This window comes from Orbicella faveolata, unplaced genomic scaffold (genome assembly GCF_042242905.1).
Source record: "Orbicella faveolata isolate gen_17 unplaced genomic scaffold, um_ofav_v1 contig_13, whole genome shotgun sequence".
In the NCBI taxonomy this organism is placed as follows: domain Eukaryota; kingdom Metazoa; phylum Cnidaria; class Anthozoa; order Scleractinia; family Merulinidae; genus Orbicella; species Orbicella faveolata.
In genome coordinates, this window is record NW_028301540.1 from 3,814,154 (window position 1) to 3,832,917 (window position 18,764).

Sequence of the window (18,764 nt, forward strand, 5' to 3'; positions counted from 1 at the left end):
TTTGTAAGGTAGGAATTCAATTTTTTCTGGAACACTAGCCAGTCAATGACACAATTATACTCACCGCTAATTTGCGGGAATGGAATTTGTCACGGCTCGTCAGAACCGTGATTCGCAAGTCCTGAATATAATCAGAAGACAATAAAATGCACGTCAAATTAACAAGAAATAAAACCACTGTAAAACAGCAACGCCTAGGCTTGCGGAAACTCTGCCATCAACACGAACTCAGGAAACATAACTACTACGAATGCAAACAAAAAAGCAAAATTCCCTACAGATCAAAGGCAGAAAGCAAAGCAAATATCGATGCATCAACCTGGTCAAGTTAGGACAGTTAGTGCTTCTGTTGTTTTGTGCTAAGGAGTTGTAATCCCCAAGTGAAGCATCACATCTGTATATATCAACACTGCTCCCTTGAAGGTCAGGAAAATTATTTTTTCTTTCAAATAAACGTGCTCATCGGAAAACAAGGTCATTGATCAATTCTTTGGCTACGCTGCACGTGTATTGGTTAACCACCCACTTCCGACGAAGAAACCCGAATATTCCTTGGCCTAATCTGGTTGAATTCCATCAACCTTAATATAAAAGTTTTTATTAGCCTTTGTAAATTGAGAAACTGTATTACTTATAGCATGAAAAATAACCACATCACAAAACTCGAGCAAGAAGCGTGTCACGCACGTGCTTAGCAGTGTCACGCCACACACGTCTAATACCCTCACACTCATGCTTGTGATCACGTGCAAAATCAGGTTTTGATTGACAGAAGGAAGACCCAGAAAGGGTTTTATTCCGTCAACTAGGAAGCGCTGAATGCTTTTGAGATTTTAGTGACATTTAATTGTTCTAACCTCATGGAACTGATCTGAAGTGTTTTAAGGAGATTCTTTTAGAACTGCAAGCTGGAAAACCAGATGCTTTGGCAGGCGATAAAGGTGAGTTAAACGTAGTCTGTTTTATTTTGTCTTTACCGTGTTACTGAGCTGTTTACAATGAGGACAGACTGAAATATCATTGAATGATTATTAATAGCCAAGGAATTAAGGAGCGGTTTAACAGCTATTCCATGTTTTGATGTTGCGCAAACAATTAGTAAGTCCACATATGTGAGTCAGATTTTTCAAAGAGTACTTTAGATTATTATAGTAGGCGTATACAGAATATCTCTCACGTTAAAAACAAAAATGATGTCGCTGTCATGCTGAGAAACAAATTGTCAACTATTTATCAGCTTTGGTATACTTCTGAACTATTTTCAAATTTTGTTCTATTCCGATTATCATAACAGCTTGTAGAAACAAAAACATTCCTAAATTGCATTTAGTCAAAAACTGATTATGGCAGTTTCTTCACATATTAAGGCTTTCATTACGTGATTCACTCAGTACTAAATAAAAAACAGTCTAGTGTAATAACAGACCACATATCAACAACTATCAATGATCTATCATGTTCCATACATATATAACTCACTAACTTTCTTTTTTATGTCCGGGTGAAAAAAATGTGTGTTTAGAAAATGTAGGCGGATAGTTTTGAAATGGAATGTTGTAACTCTTTAAGGACGTGCGTCACAGGTCCAGGTTTCCTATCGGAAATTCTCGTACACGAAAGTGGCTGTACAAAAGACACTGATTTGACAAGGAGGATATTACACTATCCAATCTCCGCCAAAATCGAATGTCACAGGATAATTTGACATCCAGTTCAACGTTTTCAACTTCGAACTTTTCAATCACCATCCAACAATACAGTTGACAACATCATATCGGACTTTGTAACACAACATCCAAATTTACAGTTTTCAATTTAACACTGATCGGACTTTGTAACTCGGTATCCCCCTTTTCATGGTCTTGTAAAGTCGGATGTTGATCGGATCAACATCCGACTTTGCCTTGTCAACAAAACAACGTAAATGACAAAATGCTTGACTTTTTGCCAAAAGTTTGTTTTCTGTTTTGACGAGAGAGAAACGGTTTAGGAGGGAGAGATGAGAAAGGACCAACAAAATCATGCAGGAGGGGAAAAAAATAAGATAGAACTTTCTGAATGGTTTACTAAATGCGTTGTGTTTGTTCTGCGTTTAGTCATTTCCCAAATACTGTCAAACGATTTTTTTAAAAGGAGCACTTGGTCTGTCTTATGCACGATTTCGACACACGCTCGCAGGAAATCAACAATCATATATTGCTTTCATGTAGAACAGCGTTTGACAAATGACAGGAACCCATTTGGAAGACAATGCAGCTTCGCTTTCAAAGTCTCTCTTCTTCTCGCCCCCTTGAGCTAGAGAAAGAAGAAAGAGAAAAGGAAGGGATAGGGGGTAAAAAAGGACCCAGCTGGATAATAAGTTGATGAGAATTATAGGCGTTGGGCGAGGTTCGCAAAATATACAGTTTATGACAAGCCAAACAAACCCTGCGGGCTCTGACTGAATTATGCCAACATTTCATTACGATGTAAATTTCTCGGCAGTTGTCATTGATGTAAGTTAGACTTGATTTAGCGCTCAGTTATTCAGACTATACTCAATCTTTTAATACATGTTGCCAAAAAACATAATAGCTACTGCAAGTCCCACCCGAAAAAAGCATGGCTAGCTTAGTCAGAAGGGAATAAGTACATGTTAAACACGAAAATTACTACTCTGTTAAATTAAATGTCCATATCATTTAACGATTGAACAACTTGCTCCGGATTTCTGTCCCCTTACCAAAGTCAATAATGATCATATTGAAGAAGTCACACCCCACTCTGGCTGCCCCTTCCCCGGTCTTTTAAACATCGGATATCGATCTTTGACATATCGGATGTTTTTGCACTTCAGTTTCGGCGCTGCATTTAAACCACCTGTGCGACCAGCGATTGCCTTCTTATTGGAACAAAAGTAGATGTTTGTTTATTCAATCAGGTTGTAAGTTTTTGAAACTCTGATTCCAGTCTGTTTCAAATCAAAGGCCCCTACCACACAGGAATTTGAAAACGCAACATTTTGGATTTGTAGAAACGCGGTCAAGGAAACCCCATAATTATCGGACGTCGTCGTCGTCTTCAGAAACACTCCGAAATGTTTTTCGTCTACACGAAAACGAAAAGACGGCGTTTTCCAATTCCTCCAGTTTGAAGAACGTTTTCGAAAAGCCCCGTTTTCTTGACGGATTAATGTGGACGGTAGGCCTACCATAAAGCTGCTTAGCACTTTCTCCGGCGTGGTGTGAACAAGGCCACATGCAGTTAACATGGACCAAGTGTGGACCAAGTGTGAAGTTTCCGATTGCGGCTACTAGTACTGTTCAGGTCTTATCGGCGGCCCTATGCGTGATTGATTTACGTAACATTTAATGTTCCTTGCTGTAATGAAAAAAATCCTTAAATTTTTGTCGGAGTAAAATGCACACTGATCTTTTGGACTAACTCTTCGAAGTATAAAGTGCTTTTCATTCATATTTACTGACATCTGAGATATTCAGTCAGTGTAAAACTGACAGTTCAGCCAAGGTTCAAAAGCTTTTTCTTTCCTTCCCGAAGACAGTTACAGTCCACTAGCCCTCGCAGGCTCACGTTTGCACCAAACTCGTATCCGCCGGATCGCTTCGCTTGCGCCTGTGTCTCCAAAGGTGAGCCTTCTAGCAGGCAACGTAACGAATAGTTTTGTCAAATTCAAATAACAACCAGTCTTGGCCAGAGTCTTCCGGCGAACAGAACGCCACCTAATCATCTGAGATATCCGAACCCAGCCCAAAATATGCCACAAACTAAAGTTCTAGAGTTTCTTCCTTTGTGGTATATCCTTTGACATCATAAGACATTAAAAGCTTGCATATTTTCCATGTATTTTCCATCACTGCAAATTTCAAATTAGGCGCAGTGTTGGACTTATTAGCAGTGTCACCAGTGCTACTGCGAAAAAAAATCATTACGTTTTTACATTATTGAAAGTTTTGTATAGCAGTTGAAGTTATAAGAACTCCTTCAGTACTTCCAGCATAACGAACTCAGATTGCTCGCGCACTTTCGGGAACGTAAAGTCGCGGAAAGTTAGAGCCGCCTTTCATAAATAGATCCCTACTAATCCGAGATCAATTTTCGTCGTTCGTAATCTAGATGCTTTTCCTTTGTTGATCTACGTAATATCTGAATCAAGTATATTTTTAACAATACTGTTGTGGTAGGTGGTTAACAAGATTAAAGAAAATTAAGGGATACAGAGTTGATTCAATGCCAAATTCTTACTATCAAAATAAAATCTATCACAGAATAACTTGAGCTAGTAGTAAAAAAATTGTGAAGCTTTATCACTAGTAGAGAAAACTATATGTAAACAAAGGAGTTGATAAAAACCTTGACCGAGCTCACTATTTCTAAAGAAATTTACTTGTTCTTACTCAACTCTTTGACTCATAGATCTAAGAAACTACGCATTTTTGGGTTCAGGTAATTGCGCGTGTGTTTTGGCTCCACTTTAAAATTCTGCGGAAGTCTTGCACCGACGTTCAAGTACTGTTGTGATACAATTTCACTGCCTTTTCAACGTGAATAACGTTTGACTATGAATAATATAAAGTACGAAATACTAAAATGATTTTGAAAATCAAAGCGCTCAGTTACAAAGCCATAACAGGACAGGTTGGTTAGTCATAAGCAAAGGAAATTGTAAGACTGAATCACGGTCGGTTTTGAGGCTTGACGCTCGCACTGAACACTGATTCACCAGTCGAGTTTTATTACTTTATAGTTTTATTATTTGCTATTTTCACAATTTATCTCTACAAATTGCGCGCCGGTTATATAGCAGACTTTACGCCCACGTGGTCGGCCATTTTTCTGACTAAGGAGATACGGACACTCAATCCGGTTATCATATTATATACATGTGGAGTCTTCGGACGGCCTTTCAGCAACTAGCGTTATAACAGTGATGATAACTCACTGGTAGCTTTTTACAGGAAATATAAAATGCAATCCATCTATATTGCATCAGTGAGCTGTATAAGACTTATCCAAGGTTTAGCTAAATTTACCTAACAGACTCAAGCATAAGCATAAGTTTTTAACATGTGGAAGATTACTTAATTCAATGAACGACATCACATACTATTTTTCCTGCTTGACGAACAAGAAGGGGATGCAATTATAAAATAAAGTCAAAACAGCAGTCTTTTATAGTTTGCTAGCATTAAAACGGGGAGCACAAAAATTAAGACTCAGCCTGGGTACCCGTTACCAAAAATGAGGACTGATCTGATATGACTTGGCATATTTTAACGATTTTTTTAGCGGTTTTGAACGACGAGAAAGGCGAAAATACTTTAGTTAGAAATATATAAAAAAAGCATCATTATACGGCAAAAGTGTCAGCTAAATTTTGATAAAAGGAAGTTCGACAAATTAGGAAATACTGCTCTTACGTGCTTCCTGTTACAAATGCGACACATTTTCAGATTAATCTCTGATCGAAAGATATATATAACCTGACTCTGGAAAACAAACATTGTTTTCAATGTTTTAAGACCGGCGGCGCGCAATTAATTTGTCTAGCTATTTCGCATTCTTTTCCTCTGAGGAAGAATTATACTCGTTCAGTGCTAAAACCCTAAGCTCTCCGGTAACCGATTGATTAAAAAGCCATCGCTCCCAAATTATTTTCAATGCATTATATCACTGTAGAAGTAGCTAGAAGTTAATACGGCCATTTAGAATCATAAAGTCTGTAGGCGTCTCTTTTCTCTTGTAATCTTCCTGAAGAAATGGATAATGACAATAATTGAGGATGTTATACTGTATTCATAGCATTACGTTGAGTGGTTAAATCGTTGAACAATCCAATCTCACTTGATCATGATAGGGTCTTTAAGTGCACTTAACTGTACTCTTCTTCCGTTCACTAAGTAAACGAGACTTAACTTGTTAATTTATCTAAAGACAGATACGAAAAATCTCCATTTTTTTTTAATGTAAACTACTAACAGAAACGAAAACGTTGTCATCAAAGAATCTATCATCTTTTCCTCGAGCCATTTCAAGTTATCCTGAAGTTCCGTTCGAACATTTAAATTACCACTAAAAAAAGTTATCTTTCGCAATTTATTCGTAAAGTCTACAGCTGCCTCTTTAGCCAGCAAAAATATTGTTCTTCCTCTGGTTTTGTCCCCATCTGTTCCTCCTTGAACGTCACTCAAAAGCACGTGCCGTAACAATGGTTTCCGAACGGATGGACAAGGCGCGAAAGCGACAAAACATTGAGCGCAGCGAACTGACGAGACAAGGAAACTTCGGCTGGACAACATTCAGGAAGCTGATAGTATAGTACACGTCACTTCCAGGCAACACGTAGGCGGACTCGTTATAAAACTGCGCTGGCAGTTATCGACTCTAAAACAAACACATCAGGAGTGACCGAAGAAGGCCGACGCCAACTATTCGCTCGTAAATCAGCTGACATTCGTCTTAAAAACGCGAGGTAAATTTTCTTTTTGTCCTTCTTTAATTACTGAGATGACTTGCCGACTAGTCAAAGGTTTTACACCAACGACTATCGCCTAGAAAAACTCTTTAATTGTACCTAACTTATTGCATGATTAGAACACAACTCAAGCATTACAATATTTGAACTTGATCCCCGACTGTGCAGTAACAAAGAAATGTTTAATACGATATTTAAATTTGTCTTTGTAAAGCATAAAATTATTCACAGTATAGTACTTAATTCAATCGATTTCCAAACCAAAAGTAATTATCGCACCCATTTTAATTTACAGCCAAGTTTCGCTTGTTTCGCTTGGTACTGAAACAAATTGTGTTAGTTAATCTTGACTGACAAAACTGAATCGCTAGTGTGCTGGGCAGCAATTATATTTGAGGTAAGGATCTTCCATGACCAGAGAAACAAGACTCATTAATTACGAGGCTGCGTTGCAGTTGTTCTATATTGTGAAGTCCATTATATTGCTGTACAATCAAAATTAAAATTCTATATGTTCGTATTCTGCTAAACAACGACTAAACTGAATTTGGTTTTTTTAATTCTCTGTGTAACAGCCAGTATTTTTCGTGCAAAAAACTGATATAAAAGGAATTATTAACGTTTTGAGATAAATTGGCAGTTTTAACAAAAAAAAATTAATACTATTTCCTCCTTAAAAGGTTTAAAGCAAAGGCGCATCAGAGAAATATCTAGAACTTTTCTTAGTTTGTAGCTTCAGTTTTACCATCAATAGAAAAAAAGCATTTTCCATGGAAATAAATGATTTACAAAAAGTTCAGTTTTTGTCCAAAATTTATATTACTACCACGCAAACACATAAACGTGAAAAGTGACTATGGCTAGTTACTCTGATAAGCGCCTTGCGATCCTTGTCTAATTAAATGGCTTTAATATGTATCAATCAGAAAGTCTGAAAACTGTTCGAAAAATAGCCTATTTTTCTTCGCTAAAGATAATTTATTTGGCCAATAATCGTCTTAAAAAAGCTTTTGTCTGTTCGTGATATCGGAAGAACGCGATCAGAGTTAGTAGCGCTAGCATCTTCCGCATTTATTGAATAACACTTATCGAGAGACTAACTAGATCATAGTTCCTTGCACTTATTGATAGGATAACACAGTGTTCTCTGGCTTAATTTATGTAACAGCCTTTACTTTCGAGTCTGTAAAAAGATCGTTTTGTGTTGTAATTGTATTCTTTTTATTTTTTTTCTTAAAAAAAAAACTTTGTCTTCTTGCCCGTGTCAGGAGAAAAATTAGATCAGCCACAATATTCACAGACTGGGATGGAAAGGAAAGCACTTGCTGTATTTGGAATACTAATATTAATCACAGTCGCTGTACTTTTAACGGACGCTCAAAAACGTCGCTCGAAGAGACCGCCATGGTACGCAAGACGGTTTACCCGACGTAAGCCAACAAAAGCTATGCCCGGAGGGAGTAGTGGTGTACAAATCAATCCTGTCAGGCCGGCACAAAATGACAATCCAAACGAACAACAAGATTTTGATAGCCCGGAGGACGCTCAAGAATATTGGAGAGTTATTTATGAAAATGGTAGGTGAAATCAAACGTGGTGTCTTTAGATAACATCGTATCAACGAATCGCAAAGTTTGTCTTCTTTACTAATTGCTTGATGCAGAAAATTTCGTTCTCTCTCCACCGTGTATAAAATTGTCCATTACACACTATTTTGATAACGAAAAGTGAAATTTACGACTAACGGGACAGCAGCGTAAAAATTATGCATAGTGCTATTTTTAAACTGCGGCCCTTTGTGGTTGACGTCACGTCATGTGCTCTGAGTGAGTCACGTGCACCCTCTCGTGTTCAAGTTTTCCAGAGGTTGGAAAATGTATGTAAACGCAAATGTTTAACAATTACTGAGCTCGGTTGTCGCAAAATATCGTGATTTGTCAGTGGCTAGCAGATCAATTGTTTGCCGAAGCCGAAAGCTGAGGCAAATAATTGATCTGCGGGACACTGACAAATCACAATATTCTACGATAACCGAGTTAAATAATTGTTTTATCTTTCGATTACCAAGTTTGTTGTCATATTTAAATCACTCTTTAACAGCTCAGGGTTTTCCCACAAGAACGGGGTTACAATCACAGAATATTAAGAATATTATTTGAATATTATTTGCGACAAAACACGTTTAGACGGTGTTGCGCACGAGCAGACCATTATTTGCCGCGGCTTATTTGCAGGTCACGTGGTGGACTCGCGGCCAATGCAAAGGAAGAAAAAATGCATCGAATGATCCCAGAATGCGGCATGTTTCGCTTCATTCAAGTCTTCCCAGAACGGGCCAGATTTTTATTTAAGACGGGTTTCCATATAAACGCTTCGATCGCTGAAAAAAAAAAATATTCAGTGATTGTTGTGCTCATATGAAAATAACTTTTTAGCGATCGCAGCCACTGTTGAGAAAGAACTCAGTGCTGTCTCGAAGATCGCAGCGATCGTAGCTGTTTTTGCGATCATATAGAAACCACTCCCCAGAGGCGGAAGCGATCGTCACGGCTGATGAAAAATATACCAGAATACAATAAGTCGTTGTGTGATCCAGGAAATTGTTTTATTAATTCTGTACTTATCGTAACGGTCTTTTGGAAACTGGTAGTCATAAGAATCGCTCAACTTTTTCTGTAGCGATCGATCGCAACATCGTTAACCGTGACCGTAAACGTAGGGACACCCCCATGGAAATAATTGTCAAGTATTATATAACCGTCTTTAACTACTAAATGAAGTCTGCATTCGAGCCAAGTGACCCATCAGGCCGGCGCTTATCTCCGGTTTCTGTAGCATGAAGCGATTAGGGGTAATTCTTCTCCACCCTGGATGGGATGCTAGTCCATCGCAGGGTTACCCTCCACATTAAATTAGCCGGAACCGATTTGTACACGGCTTGGGTGGAGAGAGGACTGTGAGAGTAGTGTCTTGCTCAAGAACCCAACACAATGTCCCCGACCAGGACTCGAACCCGGACCGCTCGATCTGGAGTCGAGCGCACTAACCATGAGGCCACTGTGCCTCCCACTAAACAACTAAATACGACCCTGTAAATAATAAAATATAAACTTAAAATTGTACTTATAATACTTTAATTAGCTGTGTAAAGATGCATGCATGGTGTTTTTCGACGTTTTGCTTACAGTGGTTCTTCTATTTCGATTTTTAGGGGATATATCTCAACCTTCGGAGCCTGGATTTTGACGGGAACGGACAACTGTTAAATTATAAGTGGTTATAAATATATTATAGTTTTGTAAAAGTTGTAAATTTATTGCATTAAATTATAATAATAAAAAATTGACTGCTATTGAATTAATTTCTGTTACGTACTTGCCTTCCTTAACTACGGATATTTTTTTCCCAAATTCATTGCATGTAAGGTATTTGGATTCGTGGGCACTTAAGCTAAAATGATATTCAGATTCCTAACCACTCCTTACTGTCAACCGCGTTCAAGGTCCGTGCTGGAAGTTACGGAACTGAATTTTTTCCTTTTCGATTTAGGGCCCGTGCACTAAGCCCGTAGTATTTTGCATTAATGGTCAGTGACCTACAGTACGTACCGAGAACGTAGAGTACTGAAATATTTATTTTTTTCTCCATCTTTTGTATGTTTGACCGGTTTGAAAAACTACTTCAAGTCTTACAGATCGCTTTCAAATGTAAGGGGGCCGTACAGAAGCACACAATTAACGCGCTAAAATGATTTAACGTAAACTGCCCATTCCTTTTTGATTGTTATGTGTTGATTGTTGTTTATTGGTGTTTTCCTACGAGTTTCAGTGAAAGCAATCTTCTTCGGTAAAAAACTGATAACTTGCTTTAGATCGTGACCCCGCTCATTTTGTCTTATCTCTCCATGCCCTCATGCCAGCTTTTACAGTTTGAATTATGTCATTCCAAGTTTATCTTTTTTAGAACTCAGTAGGATTCGAGAAAGAGAGATACTTTTATCATGGGAGTTTCTGCTCTGATTTATAATCTTCCAGGCATCTCTTAAGACAAAGATTTTTCGACTCGGTCTTTCTGCTCTCATATTAGCCTAAACCCAAATTTTACATTCTTAGTAATAACTATGAGAGCATCTAACCGTCCTCCTGGCCGTTAGCCTAATTAAAATTATTGTTTTAAAAAGTATTGTAATGAGGGGGTCTAATATCGCCTCATGGTTCCTTCTGAGACAACCCCTTCGCCACCCTCTGTCACTTTTTTGCTCTTGTATAATTATATATGTAATTTAATTTTTTTCAATGTGTGGTGAATAAATAAAACAAAGAGACAAAACAAACAAACAGTCACGAGAAAACCAAACATTCAAACTATCAAGGAGTAAAAAATTATCGGAGAATCTGCGTTCAAGAATTTTCCAAGCCAGTACTCTTTCTACGATGAATAATCGAACACACGGTGTTTTCTGTTTACACGACGCCATGTTTGTTTCGTGCAACTTTCCCGTCTTGCAATCTTCCCAGAGAAGAAAACCTTAGCTTTTTATGAACTACGAAGTGAAATTAAACCTCTTTTTTCTACAGCAATGTTGCAACGAAGTTGTATGCATTATCTTTGGATATTTGTTTAAAAGCAACTGGCTTCGTACAACTCAGTTTTCTTGGGTAACTGCGCAAGAAATCAACTTACGAGGGGCAGGGTTTTTAAAGTCTTAAAACGTTATACTAGGGGTTAAGGGGTTTGCAAAACAAACTGCCGAGAGCATAAACTTCAAATAGACTAAGGGAGAGAGAACGGTTTAATTCCGAATCTTAAGCTATAGATTGATAGAAATAGTTGGCAAATAAAAACTTTCAACATCAATTTAACATAACCGGTTCTTAAAGCCAAAGTTACAAAGGGATCGAACAGAGAGAGAAAACAGCTCGAAAAACTGTCTTTGTATTGTTATAATCAGTTTCATTGCATTGAATGGCGACTGACTTTCAATACATTACTTGCAGCTTGATATGAATAAAAGTACGTAGAAACCTTCGTATTGTTTTCAAGCTAAATTTGTTTGCGTCTCCACTGAGTGAGCTCAGGTCGCAACCTATTTGACCAGGGGAGTCCCTGTGACTAACTCAATTATTGTATTGAATGCTCTGGTCGTTAGTTTACACTGGTAATATTGACAAACAAAAGAAAGACATCGAACACAAAACTCGGCACAAACGCAGGTGAATTAGAAATGTACCTAACTTCTTTAAGATATAGGTTATTTATTTTATTAGGATCTTAATTGAAAATATCAACTTTCCATTTACCTTTTGCAATTGCACTTTTCTATTCGCGTTATAAACAACTGCAGCTGCATGTAAACTGAACTAAAATCAGGACAAGGAAAGTTCTTGTTGAACTAAAATCTTATAAGAAGCTTTTATGAACCATGTAGGAGAAATGAAATGTACTAGAACCACTCCTGCACAGCCTAAACCCTTTAAAACTCTGCTTTAATACGTGAGAGTAAAACGGGATTTGATTTTAAGAAATATGGTAAATATTTGCCCTCCACTATCCCTCAGTTTATATTTTATACATGTTTCTATAAAAAGTAATATATTTTTTCAGTTCAACTTTATAATGCTTTTACGATCAGGCGCGACAAAGGTACCTTAAAATAGATTTTGGAAGTTTTAGCCGTTCTACGGCAGAAGTACAATCAAGTATGTATATAACTACGTTTTTCACAGCTGTAGAGAATGCCAACAGAGTTTCAAATTTACCCCTGAGTTGTCCAACGTAAAATGAATTAGTTATTATGGAATAGATACTCAACATACCTGAAGGCCCGCCTGGTATAGTTCAGATTATCGACCAGTTTACAGCGATGTAAAGCTCAAACAGGTTGATAACCATATAATTTGGTTGATTTTCCGAAGAACTTGCTTATTTTCTGCTTCGGCTGACATAACGGGCTTTTGCCATCATAGAAACCAGCCGTAAACGTCCAATTAGACGATATTTACCCGAAAACATTTGACGCAAGTTATAAAATTTTCATACTGATGTCTTGCTCGGATAAACCCCCAGAGACCATTGTGATAACCTTGAGTTCCTAGCTTGAGATCAGTAGAGAACTATTTCAAAACGACTACTGCATTCTTCGAGATTTTTTTTTAAAGCATTCCTGGTGATTACTAAAAGTTCTTTCAAACGTTCCTGTCAGAAAATAGTTCACGTGAATTAAATTCTACTCACAATAAAACCGTTGATCACATGTTATTCTGTGTTATTTCTAGGGATTATGTTCAGCTATCTGGCGACAAAATAAAACTTTTCCTTTTCTTTTATTGTTAAAACTTATACAATAATATACTTATTATAAATATGCGGTACAACTATAAATCACCGATAAAAGAAAGTAATTTTTCCGGTATATTTGATAGAAAAACATTGTTTTCAGATAAGTTTTTTCTTGACGTTTAGCGATATCTTTGTAATCTTCACGTTATCAAGTAGTGGGTTGTCTTGTTCTAATAGCTCTTTAAAAGTAAACGTTATTTATGTTGCGAAAAAGTTCATTGCTATTTTCGACTCTAACTACACTTACCGCAATGAAAGGTTCAATTGAACTCTAGAACCACCAAGAATAACATGTCAACATTGCTTTCTTCCCATAATATCCAAATATTGCCAAGAAAGGGAATTATCAACTAAAGAAATGTCTTGGTGAATTATCAAATTTTCACAGCACATCTTCGAAAGAAATGTACAACCTTGGACCGGTATTGAGAAATGCTACAATATGGGCCTGGGACCGAGTTACGAATTAAGAAAAATAGACCTCAATATTAAAACTTTACAAGTAGTCATAAATGTGTTTGATTTAAATTTGACCGGCTAAAAGCACTTAACTTTTGGTAAAATAAGCCAAATTGTTTTCAAAATATTATTTGACACAGTTCTCTAAAGACATAGACGTAGAACTGAATACAAATCAACTATTTTTTATTAATATTCTTTTATTACATGTACAATTTTTTTTTCCTGAAAAAGAACTCAATTGATCTCTTTATTAATAGAGGCTCCGTGCAAAACATTTTCTCGATAATTTAGGAAATTTAGGATACGAAACTTATCTTTAACATGCTTGTGTCACAAATTGTAACAGATAATTCAAGATTAATGGATCAGTGTAGATTTCATCCTCCACTAACGGCACTCTCCCTGATATGGCCCCTTCTCTGACGTCACGATGCTGGCCACTGCATGCTTGTCGGATGTGCACAACTGAGATTATTTTCTTGTATCTTATTACGCTATTTAGAAGATATTCAAGAAGATATTTCTGACATGTTTGTTTGTTATTTGTTGCAGAAAACAAAACAACATAACATTATTTGCCCTCCGGTTGATGAGCTGATTAGGCCTTTAGAAATTTACTTCACTAAGAATTTTCTAGAATTTTTATAAAATATAGTTCAAATTTACCTTGTCAGCACATGTAAAATTGTGATTTCTGTTCTGCCAATACGCAATTTGTATTCACAAATTTCTTTCATATATAGTATTTTTACACATGCACTTAAGTTTTTTTTTTTTTTTACTGTATCAGGCGCTGACAACTTGAAAGCTTTGCCGTTGCTTTAGCGGGTGTACGAATTTTTTATACCGTTATTTTTATAAGTATATTTATCTTAGTTTCTATTTTTTTTTTTTTTTTCTGTATTATCATCTAGTAATACAAATAACCATATGTGGAGTTATTGTATAGTAAGTAAAGAAAAGCCAGTAACGGCCACTAATGGTGAATAGGACTATTCCTGCTTCGTGGCTATGGCTGCAAAGAGAAAATTTTCTCGTGGATAGGATATTTGTGTTTTCTCTCTCTTTCTTATTTTTATGAAGCCATCAATTCACGTGTACACATCGTTGTGTAATAGTGATTGTTCTGTGACCACGATAGATTACAGGCGTTTATGATTGGTGAGATAGCGGTACATAGCAACCTCGTTCCCAGGTCTTTTCTCTTGGCGAATCTAAGGGAAAAGCCCTGGAAACGAGGTTGGGTACATTGCAAGCCGGAGCATTTTAATTCAATCATCTGAATATAAGTTCCATGGCAAACACACAGGATAGAGTTAAAGAAAAAAAAAGACAACCCACAACATCTTGACCAGCATCTAAATATAAACATGACGAAGGACTGTACAAAAAACATTCATACTTTCAGATTTCGTTAAAATCACTCTGGTGAATTAAGTGAATTACTTGAGATTACCTTAATCAGTTTGAAAATGCGGTTTTCACTAATTGACTATCCAATAATTACCATTTGAATGTATGAGTATGACCCACTTACTTAACAGAATGTTTGCATAACAAGCTATCGAGTAAAGCAAGTGCACCAAAGTGAATGGTGGTTCGATTTACCGCGAAGCTCAGTTCAAATGTGAAACTGTAAGATACAAAAGTGTCAATCAAGTTTCCAGTAGTTTAACTCAGTATCAAATTTTTCTTACCGTTTTTAAATAAACTCGTTATAATTCTCTTAATTCTAAATCAGAATGAACTTACACATCAGTCGCTTGTTGAACGAAACTAACATCAGTGTAGTGCACACAAAGGTTGTTTTATTTTTCCAATTAAATTCACTGCTCACAGCGGAGTCATAGATGGCCCAGCTTGTATTTTGGAATTTGCCGTCTCAATATTAACATAACATTTGAAATTTAGCTGGCAGCAGCACTCAAGAATTAAGCCGGTTTAACAGCGCCGGATGCATTTGCTTTATGTTTCTCAGCTGACTTTGTTTTCAGTGATTGTCTGATTTAACTTCCTTGCCGCTAACCTGCTAAAGACTGTAAAATTATCCATGTTTAAGTGAAGAATGTGTATAGGTTGACAATTCCGAATGCCAATTTTTAAATGTAATTGAACGATGACGAATATTTAATTCATTTCGAACAGATATCAGTCTCTGGGCTGGAGACATCGACAATTCTTAGGCCCAGTTCAGACGTCGTGCTTCTGCCGTGCCGAACTAAATTGCAATTAGGTTCGACTGTAGCACGGCAGGAAAACAACTCTGATTCAGACGTCGTGACAGAGTCGAACCAAATTCAGGATATAATGATGCCTCGTAACAATTCTCCTCCTAACTCCCCGTAGGATCGCAATTCCGCCAAAATACATTAATATAATTTATGAATTTTGTTTAGCGCGGCAGAAGCACGACGTTTGAATCGCTGCCGTGTCAGAGTCGTGTAGCACGGCAGAGCTTGTCGAACTTAATTGCTTGCCGAACTTAATTCAAAAGTTTGATTCAGACGCCGTGCTTCTGCCTTGCTTTTGTCGAACTTAATTCCTGAATTTAGTTCGGCACGGCAGAAGCACGACGTCTGAACTGGGCCTTAGAAATCAAAGAAAGGCGAAAACTGAACCGAAGTGTAGAGCAAAGGGCCTCTACTGCAAAAGAAATATCTTTTGAGCTTATTTTTCTCAAAGCATATCAAACCATACGGCTTCCTGATACTGATTAGTATCGTGTTTTAAGTGAATCAATTCGATTAGTTACTCCAAGTGTTATCATGTAGAACTTCTTTTTAAATGACATGCACATCAGAGAAGATTATCCCGTACGTCACCTACCAAATGCTCTTTTCTTCCTGAACAAAATATTTGGACGAAGATATATCAGTGCGATGATAAATGTATGTTATTTTTAATTAAGGAAATTTTACCGCTTGATGTAGTAGGTTTGCGTATTGCCCAGGCTAGGGATTCTCAAGGGCCGGGATATGAAATATGAACACCTAAAATTGAGACCTTGAAGATAATAACAAGTATTTATACAAATAGCCACTATATCTACAGGATTCTCCGAACATTTCAATTTGATCGACTTCGGTGGCTTTCCCCAATAAGTTATCTCTGACTATAGTCAAACATTATCGGATTATACAGACCTCTAACAAGTATTTTATGCTTAGATATACAAATATGTTGAAATGTATTATTTGGTACCTTACGAATATCGTGGATGGCTCCATCCCTTTGAGTAAATGTCGCGACACCATTTTCCTCTAAAGCCTGTCTCTGGTCATTGCTGTATACCTGTTCAATATCGAGTTTTCAGTTTAAGTGATTTTAATAGCGAGACTTCGGTCAATGACTCGCGTTTGCAAAATTTACATAAACGAGTAAGTGAACAAAATTATCTATTTCGAAGAAGACGAAAGTTAAGTTAAAAGCTTTACAGTCCAAAATCAGATTTTTCCAGTTAAAAAATATCATTTAATGTTAAAAGTACGAGTCTTAAACACTATGAAACTTTTTACGAGAGGCGTGGCAAGTCACTTTGACTTAAAATTCGAAAATTTTCTTTGTTTGCCGAAGAAAACACATTATTCCGACACTTTTGCCGCCATTTCAGCTGGTATTTTTCTTTCTGTTGTTTTGCTAGTTATCCTAGGGAGCTATAGCTCAAGAAATACAGTTGAATTTTATATACATATAAGTTTCAACCTGGCGTTTTCTCAGTTAATCAAACCTTAGCTTTCAAAGTTTTTTTTTTTTTCCGCTGACGAGAAGTGTTCCGCTTTGGTAATTCCTAAATTGAACAAAATGCGTCACAAGCCCGTCTTTAGAAATTAGATAACACAAACAATTTGTCGAATCTGCCTGTTCGTGGAGGAGTATTTTTGCAGGACATCACGCAAGATTGCCTTTACCAAATAATTTTATCACCTGAGGGGCTTACAATTCATTCAATTTTTGCACGATTCTGTAACGTAATCAAGTCACAATTTAAAATACAAGCTGAGAAAAAGCAAAAGTGCAGACAGGAACAGAACTGGAATTACCCGAATCTTCATTTGCTCAAGTTTGAGCCAAAGTTTTGCGAAAAACAAAAGCAGTAGCAGAAGCAGCTGTTCGTAGCCGTTGTTTTTATTATTTTTTGACTATTTTATTAATTCCTTGATGTTTTTGAAAGCTTGCGGCGTATTTTGGTAATAAATTGTACGTTAAATCTGAACGTCGTCTATAGCAGCTCATACGAAACTCTCCTCAAGCGACACGAGAGTTGATCAAGTTGAAGTTGTCATATTTTCTCCGCTTACTTCCTTTTCTAAGCTTAGATTCTACGGCTCGACAATGTTGTCTTTCAGATCCGCAAGACTGTTATTAGGTTTAGCTTTCAAGTATGCAATTAAACTTTTTTTTCTATCAAAAGTAGGATTAAAAGCAAAATGAAAAGCCCGAGAAACTGGCTTGAATTGAGCGGTTCTCTTTACCAAGTAAATGAACAAAGACAAGAAGCAACGATTAGTAGAATTCGATTCATTCTCTTACTTTACTTCATTATGAGCTAGAAGCATTCCTGATGTCGGCGTCTTTAAATGTTGGCAAGCTTGCAGTATATTGAATGGAAAATAACATAAACAAAAGTCGTACGAAAAGAGTCTGGTTTATGGACTTCAAATGAATGTATGCAAGAGAGACCAAATTTAAAAAGGGATCCTAAGAGATGTTTTTGATAATCATGAAAACGGTTTAACTTTTTCAAAAAGTTTAAAATATATTATATATGTACTTTTCAAAAATTTCGTGCCTGAAACCCCGCTGTGTTATGACTATTATCTATATTTATATATATATATTCGTCAGTGAAACCCGCCCAACTAAACACTCTCTAGACGGCAATATCTATAACTTAGAAGATTAGCCATCATAGAACCGGTTGTGCAGTTTATTTCCGCCACTGAGTTTCAGGCAAAATATTGAACAACGATGTCCAAAATTTTGGAGAGTTTCTAATTTGTTTAGCATAGGATTTCGGAGACGAAACATGGAATAGTAGAACCCAAAACATCCAATTAAGCTGATACCCTTGGCAATGCTTTTTGAAGTTTATGTATTAGTTTTGGTTCTGTAAAACTTTTGAGTCTGTCGACTTAAGGATCGCGTCCATTAAAAAGATGAAAGCTAGTAAACATTACTTTCATTTAATATTGTTTATACTACTAGTACAAACTGGTTCTAACTTTTAATGGAATGAAACCCTAATGTGTGATCATTCAATTGAAATGCGCTATTTTCAATGCAGTACTTTCATGTGGTACAGTATTGTTTATCATGCTGTCCAAGATGGCTTTAACTTTTAAGCCTCTATGTAAACTCCCAGTATGTAACTATTCAAATAAACCCTACTGAGCAGTACTTTCAAGTGGCAGTCTTTGCTATGCTATACAAGGTGCTTCTAACTTGTGAGTCAGGGGATGAAACCCTAGCGTGTGGCCATTCAAATGAAAGC

At 36.8% G+C, this 18,764-nt stretch overlaps 2 protein-coding genes across 5 annotated transcripts in view; one reads left to right on the forward strand and one right to left on the reverse strand.

The window, feature by feature from the left end:
- LOC110060655 (uncharacterized) overlaps positions 1 to 16,605 on the reverse strand; it is a 29,604-nt gene extending 12,999 nt beyond the window's left edge. Inside the window, exon 1 of one of the 2 annotated variants that reach the window (XM_089284114.1) lies at positions 16,475 to 16,605. In XM_089284114.1, coding sequence (XP_089140240.1) covers positions 16,475 to 16,527 — 53 coding nt within the window. In that variant the 5' untranslated portion in view covers positions 16,528 to 16,605. Of the gene's footprint in view, positions 1 to 12,288; positions 12,308 to 16,474 lie in introns of those variants that run through there. The other variant, XM_089284116.1, reaches the window with a different exon arrangement.
- LOC110060653 (uncharacterized) lies at positions 764 to 9,833 on the forward strand. Of its 3 annotated transcripts, XM_089284119.1 has the most exons (4): positions 6,180 to 6,469; positions 6,768 to 6,869; positions 7,741 to 8,049; positions 9,684 to 9,833. In XM_089284119.1, exons 3-4 carry the CDS (start codon positions 7,779 to 7,781, stop codon positions 9,716 to 9,718), a joined length of 306 nt encoding a protein of 101 aa, XP_089140245.1. In that variant the 5' UTR covers positions 6,180 to 6,469; positions 6,768 to 6,869; positions 7,741 to 7,778; the 3' UTR covers positions 9,719 to 9,833. The 3 variants fall into 3 exon arrangements, with proteins under 3 accessions (XP_089140244.1, XP_089140245.1, XP_089140243.1); XM_089284118.1 differs by lacking the exons at positions 6,180 to 6,469; positions 6,768 to 6,869 and adding an exon at positions 764 to 941; XM_089284117.1 differs by lacking the exon at positions 6,768 to 6,869.
- Positions 16,606 to 18,764: the final 2,159 nt, after the last annotated feature.

Excerpts from the sequence above, each read along its gene's own strand:
- LOC110060653 (XM_089284118.1), top strand. The coding sequence starts at position 7,779 with ATGGAAAGGAAAGCACTTGCTGTATTTGGAATACTAATATTAATCACA. Across the intron at positions 8,050-9,683 it reads GAGAGTTATTTATGAAAATG|GGGATATATCTCAACCTTCG; the intron begins GTAGGTGAAATC and ends TTCGATTTTTAG.